This window comes from Corylus avellana, chromosome 1 (assembly GCF_965113065.1).
Source record: "Corylus avellana chromosome 1, dhCorAvel1.hap1.2, whole genome shotgun sequence".
Classification (NCBI taxonomy): Eukaryota; Viridiplantae; Streptophyta; class Magnoliopsida; order Fagales; family Betulaceae; genus Corylus; species Corylus avellana.
This window is the reverse complement of record NC_142490.1, coordinates 34,611,961-34,637,426: the sequence shown is the minus strand read 5'-3', so window position 1 is coordinate 34,637,426 and position 25,466 is coordinate 34,611,961. Positions and strand designations below refer to the sequence as shown.

The 25,466-nt window shown below is 36.9% G+C and overlaps 1 protein-coding gene across 1 annotated transcript; it reads right to left on the bottom strand.

Annotated features, from left to right (window-relative positions):
* Window positions 1-363: 363 nt before the first annotated feature.
* On the bottom strand, window positions 364-2,055 carry LOC148589740 (uncharacterized). The gene has a single exon (XM_088514880.1). The coding sequence runs from the start codon at window positions 2,053-2,055 to the stop codon at window positions 364-366; it is 1,692 nt and encodes a 563-aa protein (XP_088371006.1).
* Window positions 2,056-25,466: the final 23,411 nt, after the last annotated feature.

Below are 25,466 nucleotides of genomic sequence, written 5' to 3'. Positions count from 1 at the left end.
ATAATGTGCTTCTTCAATAAACTGAGCTTTAAGGAGCTTGTCTACCTCCTCAGCAATTGCCATGTTTCTTTCAGGAGCAAACTTCCTTCGCTTCTGTTTTATTGGCTTGGCCTCTGGGTTGATGTTCAAGTGATGAACAATATCCTTGGGGTCAATCTCTGGCATATCTTCCGGAGACCATGCAAAAACTTCGAGGTTTTGCCGGAGAAACTGAACAAGAACTTCCTTAACTTTAGAAGTTAACTGAGAACCGACCTTCACAACCTTTCCCTCAGCTATTGGTATGTCAACTAATGGCTCGGCTGGCTCCTTTCTCAAATGCATCTTCCAATCATCGCCCAAATTGCTGATCGTCAAAAGTGCTTACTTTGGGCATTTTTTCAAAGATGTGTTATAACACCTTCTGGCAACAACTTGGTCTCCTTTAACCTCACCGACTCCATCGGTTGTTGGGAACTTCAACTTTAAGTGGTAGGTAGAAGTTACTGCCTTTAATTGATTCAAAGCTGGACGACCGATGATTATATTGTAGGCTGATGGTCGGTCGATCACCAAAAAATCCACCATGATAGTGGATTGTCTAGGGGAGGTCCCTGCTGTGATCGGAAGAGAAATCATTCCAATGGGTTGGACGTGCTCTCCTGCAAACCCTATCAAGGGTGATAGAAAGGGCTTTAACTTCTCTCGGCTAATGCCCAACTGATGAACAACTGTCCAGTAGAGAATATCAGCCAAACTGCCATTGTCCACCAAGACTCGGTGAACAGCATGATTAGCCACCGTTAAGGTTATCACCAATGCATCAACTTGTGGCATCGAGACTTCTTTCGCATCTTCCTCAGAAAATGTGAGAACGCTCGGTTCCTGCTTCTGGATCTTGGAGGGTTGTTCAAGCACAAAGATTTCTTCCATTCTTGCCTGCTTGACGTAGGCCTTCCTTGCTGAACTTGATTCCCCTCCACCAGCAAGGCCTCCTGGGATTGTTCGGATGTCACCGACTATGGCCTGGTTCTGTGGATTCTGTTGCTTGCTTTGTGATACCCTCGGCTCGTCGCGCCTCTGCCTTTGGTTACGTGGCCGATCATTATTCTGACCCGAATGCTGACCCTGATTGTCTTGGAGATTCTTCCCTTTGCCATTTTCCTCAGTTAAGAAGTTAAGAAACTTTCCATTTCTTAAAAACTTTTCAATCTCGAACCGAAGACTAATGTAATCCTCGGTTTGATGCCCGTGATCATTATGATATTCGCAAAACTTTTGAGAGTTGCGGTTTTGGGGAAGAGACTTCATCTTTCCTGGCCATCTGAAGCTTGGATCCTTCCCAACTTCCATGAACACCTTATAAACAGTTGTGTTTAGGGGTGTCCATCCCACATACTGTTGATGTTGACTTGGCCGGGGTGGTAGATCAATCTTCTTCTCTAGAGTCTTCGGGTTCTGGCGGTCTTTTTTCTTCTTTTTGACGAAAACCCTCGGTTTTGTTATGAGTGGACCAGCAACAGGCTTACTCTCGGCAGCTTTGGATTTCAACAACGCCGAGATAGTTTCTTCTTGGTTGATGAACTCTTCAGCTTTGTTGTTAAATTGTCTTAGAGTTCCTGTTTTCGGTTTTTTGGCTAACTTGGCCATTAAAGGCCCTTCAGTCTGTATACCGTGCATCAATGCTGAGAAAATAGTCTGTTCATCCGTGCTTTCTATTGTCAGTTTCTCACGATTGAACCGTAACATATAATCTTTCAGGGACTCACCTTCTCCTTGCACGAGAGATAATAGATATGCTGGGTTCTTCTTTCTTCTTCGAACGGCGAAAAATTGTCCTAAGAACTGCTGCCCAAGATAATCGAAATTATCAATAGACTTAGGGCTCAGACTTCCAAACCATTCTTTGGCAAGTTCCGTCAGAGTCAAGGGAAAGGCTCGGCAAGCGATTTCATCAGGAGTTTCATGAAGGATGATATGAGCTCGGAAACTTTCCTTATGGTCAGAAGGATCTCCACGTCCATCATACTCACCAACTCGAGGAACCTTAAAACTATCGGGCATTGGAAATCTCATCACCCGATTAGTAAAAGGTTAATTGGTGTGTTGCATAAGATCCTCGGTGGCAGACCAATTTTCTCCATTTTCAATTAAGAAAGCCATTTTTTCGTACTTCTCCTTAAGATCTTCAACATCTTTATTCACAGCAACTTCCGTAGGTTTGACATGATGTGACCGACCATGATGAGCATGGCTACACCGGGAATGATTATCACGGGTTTTGGCATGATTAGATTCGCCATGGTGTGACCTGCCACTGAGCTGTGAACCTGCCACTGAGCTGTGAACCATTGTTGGGCTTCCGTTGGTGAGAATTTTCTTTGGTCCGAGAGACATGAGGACTTCCTCGTATTGAACTTCCAGCGTCCTGACGAGTTGATTGCTGGCGGGTGGATGGTGGTGGCTCCCTATGAGACTCTTCTTGCCTTCTATTTAATGCTGAATCTTCTCTAGGAGGTAGCCTAGAGACGATCTCTTCATTCTGTTTCTTCATTGCTTCGATAGATTCGGCTATTCGCTTCATGAAACCTTCCAACAAGGCTGTTTGTGGATTTGGAACATGTGATGTTCCGGGAATATCTGGGATAGGATCTAGAGGTGTATCTGGATGTGGGGGTGTGTTCACCATATTGGAATATTGAATTTAGTAAGAACTGATAAAAATCGAGTTCCCACAGACGGCACCAAACTGTTTGAGCAGTTTTCCTAATGGTGACGTGGAGGGGGCTCTGTGTAACCGAACGATCAACTGAGGATTGTAACTGAATAATCAACAAAGAAAAAAGGATCAAAGCTACTGGTGTTGTCCGGCCAGAGAAAGCTCCGATGCCTAAGTTAGTCACAGTGTTTAACAGAAAAATGAACTTAAAGATTATGGGTGAGATAAGTATATGCAGGATATTCAGTTTTGGAGGGTAAAAGAAGTTACCGAAATAGTGAGAGGGGACCCCCCTTTTATAGGCATCGGGTTGTACCTGTTCATCTAACACTGTAGACCTACTGAGGGTCCACGTGTCGTTAATATATTGAGGAGCAGTAAATAAGATATTTATTCAGATATGTCTATCATTCCTGAAGGTAACACTCGGTTATTAACTTAGGCTTGGTTGATAACCGAGTGTCGATAATATACTTTCAGAGAAGCTGAAATTTGCCGAACATGAATTTGTTTTGAACAGTAAAAATGACCGAGCTTTGGGAATGGGCCGGCAAACTTTGTACTGGGCCCAACCCAGCTGATTCATGACCCAACATATATTTTTATTAAGGAATAAATAAATAAAAAGAAAAGGAAAAAGAAAATCTATTGTAGCACAAACCTAAAAGTATGGAATCCTCTCAAATCTTCTCCAAGCTATTTTTGTGGCTACAAAAATTGCAACTCACCTAAAATAAATCCGGAGATATCGACGCCCACTATCAAAAACGACAATCTAAGTTTTGTTTTTATTGCTTCAGCCTTTAGGTTTATTACCAGCCATGTCCTAAAAATTGCCTATAAATAGCATACGGCAGTGTATGATTTTTCAGTAAAAAAATTCTCTCACCCTCTCTCACGTAGTGACAGTTCAAAAAAAAAAAAAGAAAAAAAAGAAAAGAAAAAGAAAGTAACTCGTAGAATATATATATATATATATATATATATATATATATATATATATATATATATATATATATATATATAGGCTTAAAGCTTCTTCAAATGAGATTGCTGGATATAATTCTTTTATCCTTAGTTTATATTAATTATAGTTATTATCGTTATGATGTCTAAATTGCTCCGAAAAGTATAATTTAATATCTTAGGCCTTAGGGAATGATATTATATTCAATAATCCTTTTAAATATTACAAATGTGTCGTTGTGCAACCTAAATTATAGGAAAAAAATGCACTTTATCCCCGAAGTTTGACCATATTTTTAATTTGAACCCCAATGTTTAAAAATTTGCAATGTACTCAAATGGCTGGATTCTCGGCCACCCCCATGGGTCATGGGAGGCTAGATGGGGGTGGCTGGATGGCCAAAGGGAGCCACCCCCTATTTTTATTTTTATTTTTTTAATTTTAAAAAATTAGGGGCAATATGAAAAGATTGAGAGAAAAATTATCACGTGCGTGTCTGTTTGACTTTCCGTCAAGGAAGACGGAATTGAGTAATAGAGTGGTCGAATTGCAAAATTTTATAACTTTGCAAGAGTACATTACAAATTTATAAACATTGGGTTCAAATTGAAAATGTGGTCAAACTTCAGTGGGAGGGGTGGTTAAGTGCATTTTCCCCTAAATTTTATTAGGTATTTTACACTAGCGTCGTTGTGATGTCCAAGTAATGCTAGAGATTTTTATTAAATATTACACTAATGCCATAGTAATGCCCATATGAAAATATGAAAAAAAAAATGCTATATAGTCATTATTATGCCCAAATAATATTACGAGGTTTAGATAAGTCATTATGATGCCTAATTAGGGGTGTCAATGCGGGCGGTTTTACCGCTAACCGCTATAACCGCTTAACTGTATTAACCGCTAACCGCCTAACCACTATAACCGCCTAGCGGTTAGCGGTTATTGGGTTTAATAACCGTAACCGCATTAAATCACAATTTTTTTGAAAAAATAATTAAATCACAATTTGAGTATTAATATATTATCACTATAATTTATATGATTATATCACACGATCAATTGATCATTAAATCATTTGATTATATAATAACAAATTTTACATATATAATATGACATAACTTATAAGAATACCAATTCATACTATTATAACAATTAAATATCTAGAGACTTATTTCCAATGTATGTTATAAACGTTTAAGTTAACTTATAAGTCTATATAAGTCTACATATGCATATGAATAATATAAATGTATAATATCAATACTTAATCATATGATTCAATGACAATTCAAATACTTTATTCAAGACTTCAAGTGAATCATATTATTAATGTACAATGATGATATAATTCGTATAATATCTAATTAAGTAATTGACATTGAATTAAATAATGACCAATGTGTAACTTATAAACACAATTTAAGTATTAATGTATTATCATTATATGTTGTGACAGTTGTCTGAATTCTGAACTTTTTTTTTATATATTGTGTTGATTTTTTTTTTTTTTTTTTTTTTTTTTTTTTTTTTTTTTTAAAGTTAATCGGTTATGATTTAATATTGAAGGAAATTTTTTTAAAGTACAAGTAAATGTAAATTTTGGGTCCAATATTTTTGATTTTTCAATATGGGCTCTTTTTATAGCAATTGGGCCCAAGAAGACACTAAAAATACCAACAAAAAAAAAGAAAAAAAGAAAAGAAAAATGAGGGTAAAAAAAAAGCCAAAAAGGCCCGAAAAGCCCTAAAGAAAGCCCAAAAAGGCCCCAAAAAAAGCCCAATTTTGAAAAAGCGGTTAGCGAGCGCTTATCTATTTCACTAACCGCTAACCAGCAGTTAACCGCTAACCGTTAACAGCTAGGCGGTTAGCGGTTGCGGTTAGTGAAATCTACTAACTGCTAAGGTGGTTACGGTTAGCGGTTATTGGCAATAACCGCTAACCGTAACCGCCTTGACACCCCTATGCCTAATTGATACCAAGATACTGTAAACATGTCGTTATGCTGGCCAAATTTTTAGGATAAGGGAAAAGAATGGGAATAATGTTTCTCGAGTTATTTTAACTTTTTAACGATCCTGGGATTTAAAATGAGGCGTAGGAATATTATAAAATAAATACTTGCTAATGTGATAAGTACAATACTAATGCATAAAAGGTACTGACAAGGGAGACTGCATTTAAGGAATTCAAACTCAAACCGATAAGTTCAAACTTACTGACCTTATTATTTTACAAAAGCATGTTCTATATGTTTTGCTGATCCCTATTATTTTAATCACATGTATGAATATATTTTGAAATGTGTTACATGAAAATGTGTTTTCAAAGGAAATGATTTAGAAAAGAAGTTGAGTTTTGGAAGGAAAACATGATTTGCAAAAATTATAATACTATGAAAAATATGATACTATGTATGAATGCATGTAAAGCCCAACGGTCAGGTGGGGATTATGTGCCTGATACCCCAATGTTAGGAAGGGGAAACAAAGTTGCCAAATAGCCTAGCGGTTGAGTGAGGCTACACGCTCAACACCACAAAGCTATGAGAGAGATAAATTGTTAGCAACCTTGCGGTTAAGTGGGGTAGCACTTAGCGAACTCCTGAGGATAAGTAAGAGTATAAATTCACTTATTGTTATGATGATATGCTATGTTATGCAATGCTATGGGCTGAAATTATCTTGATTTCTAACTGATGTTTTTCTCATCATGTTATGAACTACTTTACCGCTTCATATTATGAAATGTGAAGTTAATTATGTAGTAAGAAAATGCAAAGAAATATTATTTTGTTTATTTACTATGTATCAAAATGTCTATCACCTAATTTACTATTTAGCCATACATTTATTAAAACTCATTTGTGGAAAACCTTGCATACATGGCTGTCTAGTAAACGCTATTGATGAGATAGAGTTTTCAAACAAAAGAGGGCTCTGATTATAAATGGTCAACTTGCCAGAACTTGCTGAGTCGTGGACTCACCCTTCCAACTTTAAAATTGTGATAATTTTTTAGATGCAGTTGATGAAGAGGAGGAAAGGGATGCAGTTCCGTACGAGAGAGTCCACACTACTATGCATAGGACTGATAGGACTCCCCTATTTTTGGAAGCACTGACTTACTTTAAGTTAGTTGTAGAAATACTAATAGTGTTTGATGTGTGTATTTTAGTATGCCACTTAAGGCATCTTGTGATATATAGTGTATTGCTAATGACCTTGTAAGTTATGTAACATGTCATTTGTGGCAGTTTTTGGAGAGACTAAAATACTAGTTGTTGATGTATATATAATGTGAAGTTTAAATTAGATGCTTTGGTACATTTATACTTTCTGGAGAACTTTGATGAAAAAAAGAAGCTACCAACACGCAGTAGTGTCACATGAGGATTTAAATAATTCCACTTACGGCTTGCTTATAAAGCCAGGGTGCTATACCCTTACTATTTTGTAACGATTGTGGGAGCATTGAAGAACATGATCAAAGATTCAAAGTGCCTCGAAGAAGATGTAGTTCACTCCATCTACTAGAAACTGTTCTAACAGTTTGGATCCAACATTTCCCATTTCCCATTGAAATAGTAGAAAAATCAATGGAAAAATTTGTCGCAATAATATCACCATTTAGATGTTCCTCTGAAAGATGTTCGAAATACTAGTGCCAATAGTTACTATTTGGCTTAGGTTCCGTAAGAAAATCTTCAGCACCTATGCTATAGTTTTTTAAAGGTTCAATTTTAATTTCTCTTTCTTTTTCTTTCTTGTTGATGCACAGTTTTTTGATGACGTGGCACTCCTTGGTGTTTAGTGTTCTGACGGTGGAGGAGGAATCAAGTTGAAAACAGAACAAACAAGAGGATCAAAGCAATCAGTGGTGTTCCGGCGGGGGAAGCTCTGATGCCTAAGTCAGTATTTGAGGAAGAGGAATATAAGCAACAGAAGCTAGAGAGTAAAGTTGCGATTACCTGAAAGTTCCAATATGACTTGCATTTTATAGGCCTCACGTAGCTGTAGTCCCGTGACCTACGGCTCCCATACCTTGAGTATTCGCTGTGCAGTTACTAGCGAAGGATATGGGTTGTTAGCCATTCCTAAATCTCAAGGGTTTGAAATTATAGGATAAGTGCTTTTATCTAAATAACATCATATTTGAATGCCCGAGTTATTCTCGGATACGTGTCTGCATGTTGATATGTTGACAGCTGGTTTACGTTGTGGATAGCCTTTTCAAATGTGGGATAAGATCACACGTTTGAATAGAGTATGTAGATATCCTCATTGTGAAATGACCAACCTACCCTCGGCACTTGACTATTTTGCCCTGATGAGTTGGGTCTCGGACTAGGCATCCAAGACCTCATCGGGCTAAGCTGTCTGAGGCCTTGTCTGGTCTGCCGGCTTGCTGAAATCGGGTTACTAAAACTTCTAGAAAAAACCTATATACAAAAAAAAAAAAAAAAATCCAAAGGGTGGCACATTTAAATTTTTTTTTTTTTTTTAAAAAAAAAAATCCTTCTTATAAGAAAGAAAATAAAAAATTTCGATTTTTTCTGTTATAAAAATTGAAACTTTTTGTTTTATTTTATAAATTTTATAAATACAAATTTCAGTTTTTTTTTTTAAAAAAATATATATATATTAACAATTTTCATTTAAGAAAATAAAAATTTTCGTTTTCTAAAAAAAATTCGTTTTTAAAAAAAGTTAAAAATTTTTGTTTAAAAAATAATTTTTTTTTTTTTAAATCGTTCTTTTTTAATTAATTTTTATTTTATTTTTAACTTATAGGGGTATTTTTGTTTTATTGAGAAATATATAGGGGCATTTTTATATTTTTGCTAGCTTTACGGGGACATTGACAATGTTGTAGTAGTTTCGAGAAACATGATCACAATTGAAAGTTTGGGAGAGACATTGTCATTTGGGTGGTAGTTTGAGGGAGGTATGTAGACTTTACCCAAAAAACTATTAGGAAATTGTATATTGTAACCATTTTTTTTTTTTTTGACATGTCCATACAAGGGAAAGGGGAGGGGGGATTCAAACTAGTGACCTCCGCTTCATGAGGCATGGTCCACTGCCGATTGAGCTACCATTTGGGAGCATATACCGTAACCTTGATGCCAAAGTTTATTGCTAGCATCATGATCTTTGGCCTCGTGTATCTTCATTGACAGCTGTTAGAATATATTTCCATATGATTGTGATTATAATCGAATCCTTGTATTCACATTTTTCTTATAAAATATGTATCATTGGTATTGTAAACATCATCAAGGATAAGAGCAAAAATGTAGCCTCAGAGGCTTTAGTACGTGGATGTAAATCCTTAGTGTTTAATTTTAGATGCATCTCTTGTTCTTGTGCTTTAATTTTTACAAAATTCTTTCTGATTGAAAAAAAAAAAAAATACAAAGTGAAGTTGCTTTCACTACGGTAGTCATTGTTCACCTTTAATATGTTCATAGTGTAAAGATTCTTTTATGTTCAATAAAATTATGTGGCCTTTTAAAATGATGATTAAATTTAGAATAATTATTATTGAATTTTAATCGTAATTTTAAAAAACAGTTCCTCTTTAGAAAATAAATAAAGGACAAAAATCATACTTCTAAAGATTAATAGTTGAGGTTGATACAGTAGTTGTTAGTAATTAGATCTTAACATACCCACAGTGGAATTGGTCCATATAAAATCAAGAGTTGTATCTCTTGGAATTCCATAACCAAGAGTTGTGTCTCTTGATTGGTTACAAATACCCATGGGATGGAAGTTAAAACTACAGATTATTCATTCAATCATTACAGAATCAAAAATTCTAAATCTCTCTCAATTCTCTCTTATATTCTTCATCAAAGAGCATTTAGGTTGTGGGCATATGTGTTTTGTTCTTGTAATAAAACACCATTGTTGAGTTCTTTCGAATTTGTACGTGAGAGGAATTACTATACATTGTAGAACACTTACCAAAGATCCTATTTGTGAGTTCTAGAAGAAAGTACACACATAGAACTCTATGTTTTTATGTTTATGTTTTTTCCAACATTAGTATTAGAGACAGGTTGAGTGTTTCTCATTGTATGTATGCTTGTGTAAATGTTTTTCTATACATGAGAAATTGCAATGAAACCAAGTTTCTGATTCATATACCATTTTCATTAATATATGGCCTTTAATGGCAAATTTTCGAAAATGAAGGAATTAGACCACCAAATTTATACATGTTGTAGAGAACATTCATATGAACATGCCCACAAAATTTGGTGATGATTGGACATGTATGTTGAGAGATATGACATTCTTAGTTGAAGAACACTAAAACTTTGTTTTTTATTTTTCTGATAATTGTTTATCATCAAATGCGTTAATTTTTCATATGGTTAGATTATACTTGTCATAAGGTTTAATTTGACATATGGAATGCAAAAAACGGACCTATAATGAGGGAGATACGAAGGATTTAAGTTTGAAGCGAATTTGAAAATAGGGCAACATTTGAGTTTTCAGAGGTTGAAAATGGTCTGGTCGAATCTGTAAATAACCGTTTATAGATTTGGACCGTTGTACCTTTTCAAGAAGCGGCTCTGGCTTAATGGTCGAGTGATGCTCTTCATATGTAAGTTCGCCCTGTTTCGATTCCCCACTCCCGCAGTTTTGATAATATTTTGCTGAACTGATCTCTCTTGCAATTATGTCTTCTAACAAGCTTCCAGTAGATGCTAGCAAAACTGCCGATGAGTAGTCGCCGGAAGTCCCTTTGATCCGTCGTTCGGGCGGTTCTCCTGCCAGAGTGCGTCCGGTTGGTGATGCGTCTTCTTCATCCTTGCAATTGGATTTCCCCCGTCGGCAAAGATCCTACTTCTCGGTGGAGGATGAGAGGGTGCTTCGTCACAATTACGACATTCCTTTGTCGGTTTCTCTGCACTTTCCAGATGGGTCCACCGGAATGGTCGGCAGTCCTGGAGATATATGTGTTCATGAACGTATGTTCATGGTAGGGGTTCACCTGCCTTTTTCTCCCATAGTGAGAGAAATGTTGTCATTCTTGGGAGTGGTCCCCGTACAACTGATGCCAAACAGTTGGCGTTACTTTCTGGCCACGCTTCTATTGTGGCCTTCTGTATTCCCGGGGAAGACTCTGTCAATCCCAAAGTTCTTGAACAAATACGGTCCCCATTTCTATCCCACTTCCGAAACGGTGACTTTCATGGTTCGCAGGAAGAACCACTTCATTGAATTTAGGAGTACGTAATCCAACAATAGACATTGGGCGGAGCAATTCTTCTACATATCTGGAGCTGGGGAGGCGTCGACGTCTGAGGCTCTGCCCCTGCAGCATTCCATTCCCCGAGAGTGGGGTGTTTCTCGAGAGAGTTGTAAGTGTTCTCGGTTTTTCCTCTGTTCTTCTTTGTTTTGCTTTTCACGGCCTTATTTCCTTTTCCTTGGCAAGGAAGGAGTGCCCTATGCTGAACTCAGAGCAGCAAGGCCGTGTTGATTACATCCTGGAGTATTCTCAGCTTCTCGAGAGTGTGGACCGGATGCTTTTTGGTAACATTGTTACTAATTCCACTATTCGTGAACGTTTGGGGTACCAGATTCCGAAGAACAAGACTGTCTAGGATCTTCAGGGAAATCCTAAAAGACCAAATCCAACTGGCGACAAAATGGTTCCAAAGTTGCCTGCTCGGCCTCCAAGCAAAAAGAGTCGAGCACACAACGATGTCTCCTCTTCGGGCAAGCTGATTGCTGCTGCAGTTCCTGCTCCGAGAGATTCGAACTTGGCTTCTAAGTCATCGTATCCTCATGTTCAGGGTCAGGTTTCATCAGTTCCGGTGTCCGAGGTAGACCCATCGATGTCCAAGAGATAATCTAACAAAGGCAAAGCGCCCTTGGAGCCGCATTCGAAGAAAGGGCGTGTGGGCAAATCGAGGGATATCCTGGACGTGTTGTCTTCTGTTCAGTCTGATTCTGTACCGATAACTTTCGATCCTCCTCGCTGCTTGGATTAGGCTTCGGAACCTGTTTTTGTAGTGGAAGCTACTCCTCTCCACATAGTTCCTTTGGATGCGCGGCCTCAGGAGTTAGGAGAGCCAGTGGCCACTCGACGTGAGACCCGCATTTCGTCTCTTCCCAAGGATAGACTTGTAGACCCCTCGGCTGAACCATCCAACCAGACTCCCATATATCGAGGACAACCGCTTAGGGGGAATTCTGGGAGGAGTTCACCAATAATTAGGTCCTTGGCCTCGGGTTTGGGTGGGAACCCTTTGTCAGCTGTTACTAGGTTGCTTCCAGCGGATTATACCCAAGGAGAGGGTCGGCTTACTCCATAGATGTTTGTGGACAAGCTGATCCATTGTCATTATTCGGTAAATTATTTGCATTTCGTTTTTCGAGTATCTTCGTTGTTTGTAACGTGATTTTCTTTTGTGTGGTGCTCCACCCTCATTGCGAGTTGGTACAAAGAGTTTCATGAAGGCCAGTGGGAGTATGCTGATGAGAGAGCCACTCTTCGAGATTTAGTTCGGAAGATAAGTAATCGGCAAGAGGCCTTTGGTTCTCAGGATCCTAATTCTGAAGTGGAGAATCTTAGCCATCTACTGGCAGAAAAAAGAGAATGAGATCTTTGAGAGCAAGCTAAGGCTTAGTGAATCAAAGTCAGCCAATGTTCAACTTCAAACGCGTCTAGAAGTTGTCAACCGGAAGGGCCAGGAGTTAGCGAAACATGTTATGGAGGCGGAGTCCATAGCTGCCCGATTGGTTGCGAAAAATGTGAAAATCACGGAGGAGCTTTCTGAGATTCGGGTTTCCGAAGAGGATTTTCGGAGACTTTCCGAGCCGCTTGAGGCTCAATTTTCCCAGTTGGAAGATGCTCGTGAGAAGCTTGTAGGTGATTTGGGAGCTTCTCAGGCCAGATGTGATCAATTTTGCCAAGGGAACCGCTACTAGAAGGTTACAGTGGTCCGTTATCTTGCGGACCTATTGTTTGTTCCCTGGCTCCAAGATTTATTGTGGGCCCGCGGATTTCATTGGGGTTTTGAGAATCCTCAATACCTGACCATCCGCAGGGATCAGTTTGGCATTGACCCTGCCACAGTGGAGCCGAACTTCTTGGAGGTGCCTGCTGCTGCTATTGATGAAATGGTTGATGCAGGTAGAGAATTGATTCCTGATGCTCTAGAAATCAATGTGCATGGGTTCCGCCCGGAAGCGAACTTACCCCCCAAGCGTTTTGGTCCCAAGATTGTCATAGATGATGATGCTGATGACGTGGGAGCAGCTCCCCAGACTTAAACCTCTTATTTTTTGTTTGTATAAGGATTTTTTGTTCTGTGCATATTTGAACTGTCTTTGAACTTTTGGTGTTTCTGGATGCTTTGAATGCCTTTTGATATTTCCGTCGTGTACCTTTGAAGCGAGGTCTTTCATAGTCGATTACGTAGAGGTGACTATGATGACCGGGCAGAGGATTCGGGATTTGGGCGTAATGGCCAATGGAGTTAATATTTGTGTCTCCTGTCATTATGGTTGGTAAGAGGCTGTTACTTGCATTGACCGGATTCCGAGATGGTGCGTAACTATCATGGGCCTTTATAAGCAGATTGTAACCGCTCCAATGATCCCGCTATGTGTGAGTTGTCTTATCACAGGCGAGTTGTATTCCGTCTATATTGGATGCACCTGGATGTTAGGTGTGGGAGATCTGCTGTGGTAGAGCAGTTGATCCTCGGTCAACTGGGAGTGCTACAAATGATGCTGCATTCAGTCTGTTCCATGCTGGGTCGCATTCATAGGGCCCATTTGGGTGTATCGGGTCTTCTTGGGATGTTGGGCTTTTAGCCCATGGGTTTCAGGTGAAAGATGTAGGTGTAACAGCGATCTTGATGCCTATGAGAGTTGGCTCAAGAAAGATCGTTCTGTGCGCTTCACATTGTTAAGCAGCATGAGCAATGATCTTATAGGTGAATTTGAAGAGTGTTAGACTGCCCAAGACATGTGGGAAGCTCTCAAGTTGAGATATGGAGGCACTTCGGCTACTAGGCTGCGCGGATTAACAATGAAGTTTGACTCATACTCAATGCGCTATAACCATACAATGAAGCAACATTTGAGAGTGATGTCTTCTATGACTCACGAGCTTAAAGTCATTGGAAACAATCTCACCAATGAACAGTAGGTCCAAGTTGTCATTCGTTCTCTTCCAAAATCTTGGGAAACTATGAGCCAAAACATGACGCACAACGAAAATATTAAAACATTTGAGGATGTAGCGCGTCATCTTGAGCTAGAGGCTGCTAAACTTGAAGCATTTGTTAATATGGCTGAATCTAGTTCGTGTAGGGCATTTAGGCCCAAGCACTGGAACCAGAAAAAAAGATCTCATGCAAGGAATGACTGGTGTTGTGCAAATTTATTTAACTCGCAAGTGTACGAATCGATTGTAGTTAATGGATTGCAAGTGCGAGGTCGATCCCACAGAGAATTATATTTTTGAAAGAGCAATTTATATCTAAACTAATTAAATCCTAACCTAGTTCCAAAAGGGTTTTGATTTTGGTTTGAAAATTAAAAGACTAAACATAAACTAAATAAACTAAGTAAATCAATAGATAAAGGCACTAAGGATGTGGAATCTACACTCACCAAATCATAACAACATCTTTTATATTCATCAATATTAATCCGAAGTTCTCACAATTTAAATCTTATGTATTTTTTACTATGCTTCAAAGAATTAATCAAAACCATCCATTGTATCTATTCATTGACCAAATCACAAAAGGAATCCAAATTTAATTGAAACACCAGATGTATCCGTAGAACAAATCACAAGGGATATCCAATTTTTAGGCATATAAAACCAAGCAAGTAATTATGTGAAATTATCCTAAATCATCAAGTGTATCCTTAAATCACAACAAGATATCTAAGATTCATTCAACACAATTGAAATAAGTAAAACAATTGAAATATAAAACCAATAAAATCGGAATAATAAAACTTACAATAAAGCGATGTTGTACTTCATCGGTGAGGCTTCACCCCTAACCTTAGTTGAGAATTTAGCTCCATATGACTATGAAACTAAAACCTAAAGAAAAACTAAACTAAAAGAAAAGTTGTGGATTACATTCTGTCTCCAAAATTGTATCCCAAAACTAGTCTCTGAAATTGTGTATCTTTTCTTGAATGCAAAGAGGTCTATTTATAGGCCTAGGAAAGTCCTATAAGCCCTATTACACCTAGATAATTCAGAAGTTTGTCTCCCGGTCAAAATAGAAGTTTGAAATCGGAATAGGATTCGTCCAGATTTGTGTCCTTTTATTGCGAGGCGATTTTGGCATAGTAACCTTCTGAATTAGGAAAATCATATTTCAGAATGGACTGTAGTATTTTAAGTTAGCTTTCCAATGCCGCTTGAATCACTTCAATCTAATATTTGAGCAGAAAGTTATGGTCAAAATACTGAGATGTGTGCAGAATCTGAATTTGAATCTAATCCGAAATTTTATCCAATCTGATTTAACCTTTTTCTTGGATTTGGTTAAACTTAACCACATCATCTAGGTCTTCTCAAACTGTGCTTTCTTCGAAACTTTGCATTTTTCCCTTTAAAGCTGTAGTTTTTCTTCAACTGTCTACAAAATATTAAAAACACAAAACTAACATAAAACATTAACTAACAACACAGCTAAAGGATTAACAAATGTAAATAAAGGGGTCCCAAATATACCATATTTGGCACTCATCAAACTAGAAGACTTGCGCCTAAGAAGGCTAAATCCACCAAACATAGGAAAGGTAAGCATGGTGGGAAGAAAGACAAATCTAAGTTGAACTGCTTCAATTGTGGCAAGGAAGGACACTTCGGTCATGAATGCACTCAGCCGAAGAAGGTACTCCCTAATTTCATGTCTTGTGGTATTTATGTTACTAGTCATGTTATGGTTGTTGATTCTTCTTCTGAATGGACTGTAGATTCAGCAGCAATCGAACATGTACCGAGAGAACGTATGGGTTACGTGGAGTATCGTCGCTTACCAGTTGGAAGCCGAAGATTATACACGGGGAACGGATCTAGTGTGGATGTACTAGGCATTAGTACTTAAAAACTGGATTTGAGACCAGGGCGCACTTTGTTACTCCATGATGTATTGTATGCTCCTGAAGTTCGGCGAAAGCTGCTATCAGTTAATCAGTTGCTTAGATTAGGGTTTGAGATTGATTTCAAGAATATGGGTGTAAAGATATTTTTAGATACACATTACTATGGTTGTGGCTTTGTTTCTAATGGATTTATGGTTTTGGGCATCAATAACTTATATTATGATAATACAATTGCTTTGTTGACTTCTAGTGATAATGTTTATAATTGATTCTATATTATGGCATGCTAGATTAGGCCATATAGGGCAAGATAGAATGAAAAGATTGGCTAGAGAAGGCCTTATAGATCGACTCGTTAAAACGTCATTGCCCACATGTGAACATTGTCTTATGGGAAAGTCAAAAAGAAAACCATTTGGAAAAGCCACTAGGGCATCTTTTCCATTGCAATTAATTCACTCAGACACTTGTGGCCCAATGAATATAAGAGCAAGGCATGGTGGTTCCTACTTCATCACATTTATTGATGATTACACGCTATATGGTCATGTCTACTTAATCTCCCATAAGTCTGAAGCTTTGAATTGCTTTAGCATTATATGATTTTGGTTGAGAACCAATTAGACAAGAGCATCAAAGCTCTTAAAACTGACCATGGACGCGAGTATCTATCTGAGCAATTTAAAGGGCTATGTGAAGGAAAAGGAATCAAAAGACAGCTAACGATGACTTGTATGCCACAACAAAATGGTGTGGCGGAAAGGAGAAATCGAACTCTACTAGAAATGATTAGGTCAATGATAGCGCAAGCAAACCTACCAATATCATATTGGGGAGATGCACTTATGACTGCAGCCTACATTCTTAATCGAGTGCCCTCAAAATCAGTACCTTCCACACCGTACAAGTTATGGACAGGTGAAAAGCCCAATTTGGATAATCTACAACCATGGGGTTCGACGGGTTTTGTTCATGATACTTCCCATAAGTATGGGAAGTTAGGCCCTAGAGGAAAGAAGTGTATCTTTATACGATATAGTCGATACTCAGAACATTCTAAGGGCTACGTGTTAATAGGCGAACAACCCGATGGAAGAGTGACTGAAATAGAGTCACGAGATGTCGATTTCATTGAGAATGAATACCCTAGCAGGGGTGAAGTTAATAAAGATTTGGAACTGTATGAATTAGTGGATCAGGAGGGAGACACTCCAAGCAGCCTAGTAGAGAATGAGGAAGAAATTTTCCTATCTCCTAGGGATAGTGGGAGTGACTTGCCGCCTAGTGGGAGCACACCACTAGAAGAGGATTCACAAGAACCTCAATTGCGTAGAAGTGAACGTGGAAAAATCCCTCGATGACACTTTGAGATTGAAGGTGATGTTTTCATGGTTACTCCGCAAGATGATGATGAGTCTAGGTCATACCATGAGGCTATCTCATCTCCAGCTAGTAATGAGTGGATAAAAGCAATGAATGAAGAAATAGAGTCAATGAGGACTAACCAGGTCCGAGATGTGGTTGACCTTCCGCTAGGACACAATGCCATCGGAAACAAATGGGTCTTAAAGATCAAGCGTAAGGCGGATGGTTCAATTGAAAGGTATAAGGCACGTCTTGTAGCGAAGGGTTACATCCAAAAGGAGGGTGTTGACTACAAGGAAACCTTCTCCCCAGTAGTAAGGTTTGCCTCCATTCGCATGGTCCTTGCCATTGTCGCACATTTGCATTTAGAATTATTCCAAATGGATGTTAAAACTGCTTTTCTCAACCGAGAACTAGCTGAGGAAATATATATGGATCAACCTATTGGTTTCGTAGCTGAAGGAAAACAGTGCAAAGTTTGCAAGCTCCAACGATCCATTTATGGTTTAAACAATCATCTAGGCAATGGTATCTAAGATTTCATCAAGCCATTATTTCTAATGGATTTAAGATGATTGAAGAAGATCATTGCATGTATGTGAAACGATCCAAAGGAATTTTTATAATCCTTTCTTTGTATGTTGATAACATTTTATTGGCAGGAAATGATAAAAACATGATTGTCGCCACTAAAGAATGGTTGTCCTCTATTTTCGAGATGAAGGACATGGGTGAAGCAGATTATATTCTTGGAGTTAAAATTTGTAGGGATCATTCAAATAAACTTTTGAGTTTGTTTCAACAAACTTACATCAAAAGGATTCTTGAACGATTCCAAATGCATAACTGCAAACCCATTGACACTCTTGTTTTTAGGGGCGAACCCTTAAATCTAGAAATGAGTCCTAAAATTCAAGAAGAAAAGGAAAAGATGTCTCGAGTTCCATATTCTAGTGTCGTGGGTAGTCTGATGTACGCTATGATGTGTACTTGACCAGATATATGTTATGTTGTTGGGTTAGTTAGCAGATTCCAATCAAATCTAGGACTTGTTCACTGGAAAGCAGTGAAGAGAATACTCAGATACCTCAAGGGAACGATGGAGTAGCAAAAAGCAACATTGTATAACTTTATCTACTATGGAGGCAGAGTATATAGCATGCGTAGCTGCAGTACAAGACACGGTTTGGTTGAGGCAATTCTTACAGCATTTGAATGTGGTCACAACAATTAATGATCCTATGACAATTCATTATGATAGTATGGCAGCACTTGCTTATGCTAAGGATCCCAAATATCATGGAAGAACCAAACACATAGACATCAAATATCACTACATACGAGATATGGTCGCTAAGAAAGAAGTCGTGCTTAAACATATTTCTACGAGTCAAATGATAGTTGATCCGCTAACAAAGCCAATAGTTCGAGATGCTCATATGGCTCATATTAGGAGTTTAGGACTGCGTAGATTATGATTATTTTTGCTGACCATGTCCATTGGATGTATTTTACTTGGAATATTATTTTTATATATGTGATGAATTTTCATTTTTTGTGTGACATTAAATGAATCATATTGTTTTTACTAGTACACACATATAAGCCATGTTTAGTATTGGCGAAGAAAGTATGTCAACAGGTTTAGATCGGCTTTCTCACATGAGCGATCGCCTCTAATGCTATGGTAGCAAGGTAGAGATGAGACATTGTTTCATTTGGCGCGTTGATAGTGAGTAAGTTAAGATAAGGTTGCCTTAGTTGGTGCTAAGGTGAGACTTTTTATAGATATGTTGCCTTAGTTGGTGTTAAGATGAGGTCTATGACGAGTATTGTTTTTAGGACCGTGCATGGATATCCCACAATCCATTTAGCCTATGATAAGCCAGATGCGAGACCTTAATTTGGCGTTTGAGGTGGCGAGCAAATAGAGGACTTGGGTTAGGCGCTTGGGTATCGACTAGACTAAGATCTGTACGGTGTTTTTGAGCTTAGACATACACTCTTTTGGAAAGAGAACTCCATCGTAGCATGTATTTCATACTACATGTGCTCATTCGACCTACAATAGAGGTGAGTGAATCGATCCCTTCTTCCTCATCGTGTGAGTCGTCTTATGGGTCATTATTAAGACCCCAATTATGCCCTATGTGACCTTTGACTATGTTGTGAGGCAAAGGATTTAGCATTTGCTACTTTAGCATGTTGTCTATGGCCATGAATGATGTGGTCGAAAGAGACATGACTGGGAAAGCGAGTGAACCTAAGCTAAGTGACAAGAGGGAGAGGGGAGATTATTTGGTAACACTTTCACGTTTTGTATTTACAGTCGACAGGTTATGTCGCTTCTGAATGTTGCGACATAATCGTGAATACATTACAATCAGTGGGGGTTTACCATATTTATGAAAAATTAAATTCATGAGGGATCTAAGATGTTTAATCCAATGTGACTGAATGAGTCTGAGGCATAACGAGACCTTGTTTTGTTTTTAGGGATGTTGCTATGCTAGTCTCTGACAAAGACTTAGTGTAATGCTCCCGATATTCCTACAGTTGTGCTCGACGGTCGCACGACATATTTGCAAGTATGAATGATGTTAGAGATTGATAAGAGAGACGTATCAATATGAGAGATGTATGGTTAGCCCATACTCACTGTGTGTAAGTGGGAGATGTTAGTAATTAGATCTTAATATACGCACAGTACAATTGGTCCATATAAAATCAAGAGTTGTATCTCTTGGAATTCCATAACCAAGAGTTGTGTCTCTTGGTTGGTTATAAATACCCATGGGATGGAAGTTAAAACTACAGATCATTCATTCAATCATTACAGAATCGAAAATTCTGAATCACTCTCAATTTTCTCTTATATTCTTCATCAAAGAGCATTTAGGTTGTGGGCATACGTGTTTTGTTATTGTAATAAAACACCATTGTTGAGTTCTTTCGAATCTGTACGTGAGAAGCATTACTATACATTGTAGAACACTTACCAAAGATCTTATTTGTGAGTTCTAGAAGAAAGGTACACACATAGAACTCTATATTTTTATAACAGTAGTGTATCTGTTCCTTGGATTTGACGATACACTTTTAAGGAAAATATGTTGGACCCTGACGTGCTTTACGTGATTTTTATTTTTTTATTTATTTTTTTATTTTTTGAGGTAGTGCTTTACTTGATTTTTACTTTTAGGCATTTTGTTTGCAGTAGATTTAAGATGTGAATTAATAAATGTTTTAAGTGTAAGACTTCAATCTTTTTTCTTTTTTTTTTCTCCAAATAAATAGTACAAAGAATATAATTATGTCATTTTTATTTAAAAGAAATTAAGAAATAAAAAGTAAAAAAAAAATTCCATCCTTCTGTTGGGGAGTGGGCATGGGCAAAACCAGAATTTTAGAAGAATGGGGACAAAATTAAAAAATTAAGGATTTAAAAATTAATTTTGTAAACGCAAATCTTAGATTTAGAAAATTAAACATAAATGTTAGATTTTAAAAAGTCAAATTCACGACATATATTACAAAAAGGAAAAATTAAAATGCTTTGTCCCCTTATACAAAGGGTGAAGCGAAACAGCACCCTGGCGTGCGTGCTACGCCACTGTAAATTTCTTTTTATAATTAAAAATAAAATAAAAAAATTTTATACGGGCGTGCCACGCACGCCGCGTGCTGTGTATCACGGTCCCTTATACAAATGGCCCAACTGCATTTTAAATCCATTAGAATTGTTGTGGTTGTGAATAATGTTATAAGTCTCTCTAAAGTCATTTTAGGGTTTTTCTAAATGTGATGTGACTTTTAAAATTATTATTGAATTTGAGATGTGATATATTAAACTTTAATTTATTGGTGATTTTAAAAAACAAGTCATATTTGGGATGACTCCAAAGGACTCTAGAAAAATTTATACCATTACTCTATGATTGTGGTCCATATATCATGATTAATTCTTATTAGTTTGCAGATTTCTTTGATTATAGTGGATTTGTATTTCCTTTTGTAACGAAACTTAGACACGTGAAGCTGGGCCTGTAGTGCCCCAGAATTTTCAAAGCTATTTAGATAGATTATTCTGATAATGATGTTATTTTAATATCCATTGTAGCTAAGGATTTTAATTCTTGGGAAATTTATGAGAGTGGTAATTAGAGAATGGTAATTGGTGAAATAATAGGATAGTAAATATGTAGCACCTCAGATTTTGAAAGTCTTATTTTAGATATATTAATTTGATGCTATGATTATATTAATATTCATATTAGGCAATGATGTTAATTCTTGAGGGATTTATGATATTGTATGAATGGTATTTGGAGATTAGTAGGTAGAATAGTATATGGTAGGTAGAATAGTAAGTGGTAGGTGAAATAGTAAGTGGTAGGTGAAATAGTAAAATGAGGGTATAATTGTAAATTGAAGGTAGAATAATATTTGATTTTCTCCTATAAATAGAGCTCTTCTCCTTCACAATTTTCACCACTCATCTCCTCTCCCATCTCTTGCATATATTCTTCCTTCTTCCGCTTTTTACTCGGTCTTTTTTCTTTCTAAGAGTGTTTACTCAGAACAGAGAGAGAAAGGGCGAGACCAAGCGCTACAAGAAAGAAAAAACACAAGAGATAGCGGACTTTAGAAATTAGTTTCAAAAGATATACTAGTGGTGTTAGTCATATTGGAGCAACTAGATTTCTTCATACCACTTTTAGCTTCAGTCTAGAGGTAAGTAAATTCACTACCCCTTCTAAAATTACTTCATGTCATGCTATTTATTCATTCTTTAGTAAATTGTAAATGATTATTTTATTTACGTATTATGAAGTTATGTTGCATGCATGAAGGATTTCTAAAAGAATTATCTAGAAAGTTTCTATTTATTTAAACGCTTTCTAAGTACAACAAGTTTATATTTGAAAAGGTTTCCATTTTGAGAAAAGAAAGTTGAGAAATGATGATGATTATAAGAAAGAAAAAAGATGATAAACCCTCCTACATGTTGCCCTAAGATGCATCAAAATAAGTACAAAGAAAAGTACAAGAGATGAGATAAATGTTTATGAAATAAGGGCACATGTATGGAGGAGAGTATTTTTGGCCCCAAGATAAGTAAAGATGAGAGTTCGGTACCGATACTCGGATGGAGGCGAAACCACTGAAGGAGGCTATGCCAGAAGGTGGTATTCCATCAACTAGACCGTTGAGTGCACCAAGAAAGAGTTAATTGACGGTCGGGCATGGCTGTGGCCACAGTTCAGTGCCATGGTCACAGGACCCGCAACCCTCGTGCACAGGGGTAATAGTGTACATGGGCCTTATTATGAGAAAATGATACTATATTTTCAACGATGATATGCTATGATGATTTACAGAGATTATTTATAATGATGCATTATGATGATGATTTATAAAGATGATTTACAACGATGATCTATTACTAGATGTAATAGTATGTATATGTTACGGGAGATGCAACCGTACATACAGATATTATTATGGCTAGAATTATATTTATTTGCGAAAATGATTTTCAAAACTGAGAATAAAGAGTAACACTATTTATGGTTGTGGATTTTACTTGCTGGGCCCCCTTTGGGCTCATTCAGTTTTATTTCTTGTTTTCAGGTAGAAAGGATGCTGGAATAGGAGGCCGGAATGGGGACGGGAATAATTATTAATTTTCAAAGTCTTTTCATATAAGTTATTGTAATAATATGATATTCTGCAACTAAAGTTTAATGTTTTCTAATTTCGCTTGTAATAAAATCTCTTTAATAATGTTTTATACATTTATCGTATCCTTTAAAATAAAGTACTCTGATAGACCTTATAGATCTTTGCAAGAATTTTTGTTGTAAAAGAAGAAAAGTGGCAAACTCAGCCTTAACGGGCTGGGGATGTTACAGGGCCATTTTTCTAATTTCAAACACTTAACGTGGGGGACCATAAACATGGGAAAGCCTATCCATCTAAAGAGAATAAATTGTCGTTTCCTTTAGAAAGCACCAATTGTTGAACAAAAACATTTTTTTTTTTTTTTTTTCATTTGCGTGCGGAGGCCAATATATATATATATATATATATATATATATATATAGTGTTAGGAGTAGGCAAAACTCGCATAACCCGTCCCGTCCCGCAAAACCCAAATCCCGGCGAACATTGTTCATTATAGCTGGGTTGCGGGTCTAATTTTTAATACTCGCAACCTGTGGGGTGTGTAGCGAAATATCTAATACCCGGCCTAATCCGACCTGTGCCCACCCCTACATAGTGTCTCTCTATATGCGTAAAGAATTGTTAGGGAGCCAAACAAATGAATTCAAATTTTTTTTCAAATTAACGGGGCAGACCATGAGTGACAGATAGTGGAGAGAAAATTGTAGTTTTTTTAATTTAAAAATCCTTGCCATATCAATTTAAAAATTGTTCTGAATTCATTTGTTTGGCTACTTGTACTTCTCATATGCGTAAGTGTGTTTATGTAAAATAAAGAAAAAAAAAATGCAAAATCGGTATCTATATTTTACCTGAATTATCAATAGTTCCGTTTGGTATTAAAATAAACTGAGAAGTCTCTAAAGTATGTTAAAAAAAATAATAATTTATTTTCTATAATCAAATTTTATCTAATAATTTAATAGACATTTTCAAAATTTAAATGCCATAATTTACATTCGCAGAAGGCCTAAAGTGACAAAGCCTTCACGTGTGTCCGGTGGTGGCAGCAAATGTTCGAAATTCAAAAAATACCGGAAAAGTGGAAAGCATGGCCGAGGAGATGAGCATCGGCGATTGGTAGAAATTGTGATAAAAAGATTTTGGAGATAGAATAGAATGACACGTCATCACAAGCTATCAATAATGGCATTGGATGGTGACTACTTCCCAAAGGATAAAACTCCAACTCATCTCCCACTCCCCTGCATACTTCTTACAAAACAATGCTGGAGAGATGTTGACCATTCCTTTCAATCTCAACTGCAATTTGGTCCCCAAAAGTGCATTTGGCCCTCATTCTATTTATAGTAGTAGTTGAATAAGGTGGTATCTTACAAAAAAAAAAAGAAAAAAAAAATTGAATAAAGTAATGATTCAGGGAAAACAAGTGGTTATGGTTAGCGTTAGCGATTCTAACCACTAATCACAACTATCTAAGGCGATTATTGAATTTTAATGATCGTATTCGCAAAGTTTGACCATAATTATATGCTTGCTCTTTATTTCATTGATCACCATTATGATTTTGGACCATTGAATTGTAGAAAATTAATGTTTATGAGAAACTTCACTTTACACCCCTAAACTATCATGTGATTTGATATGCCCCGAACTTTGAAACCTCTCAATTTGGACTCCCTGCACTTTCAATTGTAATCAATTTGAACCCCTCTATCAAATTTTAAACGTTAAAAGTGATACAATAACATTTATACCCCTGATTTTTTTTTTTATTTTATAAAATTTCAAATTTACCCTTAATTTCAAATTAATTTTTTTTTTAAAAAAAATAAAATCACAAGGTGACCCATGGTTGGGCCACCTTGTGCCCCTTTTTTTTCAATTTTTTTTTTCCATTTTTTTTAAATAAAAAGAAAATTGAAGGGTAATTTTGTCTTTTTAAAGGTTTTAACAGCAAAAATTGACGGAGAGGTTCAAATTGATTGCCATTGAAAATTTAGGAGCCCAAATTGAGAGGTTTCAAAGTTCGGGAATATGTTAAATTGCGTAATAATTCAGGAGTTTAAGTGAAGTTTCTCCTAATATTTAACTCTTTGGTAGTATGTGTTAAAGGAACAAATCTAGAAAATCTGAATTTAATGCGTAGTAAATCTCAGAAGTCAAAAAGGCTGACTATGCATAATTTGGGCTTTGATTAAAGGGATGTGCTCCATCTTCTCAAGTCTATATAATAGATTCTTTGTAAGCAAAAGATATATTGTGAAAGGCTTAAAAGTCACATCATAGTTGAGAGGACAACAGGAGAATACTAGAAGAACATCTAGCATTTCCTATTATGAAATAAGATAATCACTTCTTCTTCTAAAATCTACGAATATGCAAAGTAGACAGAAGACAATAAATTTTCTCGTCTCCTACAAATGTATTTTGTGCAATTTTCCACTGGGTGTTTCTTCTTATTCTAAAAAAATGTTATTCTAGAATAACATTTTAGGCTGCAATGTATGTTGGGAATTGTTTTGTCAAATCCCTTAGCACTAAGAAAGTGGATAAATACGGTATAAAGTTATAAAAATATCATTGTTAGGATCAAGCCTTGAAGTCTTATTTCTATTTTTCGCTTCATATT

Coding starts and splice junctions, on each gene's coding strand:
- LOC148589740 (XM_088514880.1), bottom strand. CDS start 2,055: ATGAGATTTCCAATGCCCGATAGTTTTAAGGTTCCTCGAGTTGGTGAG.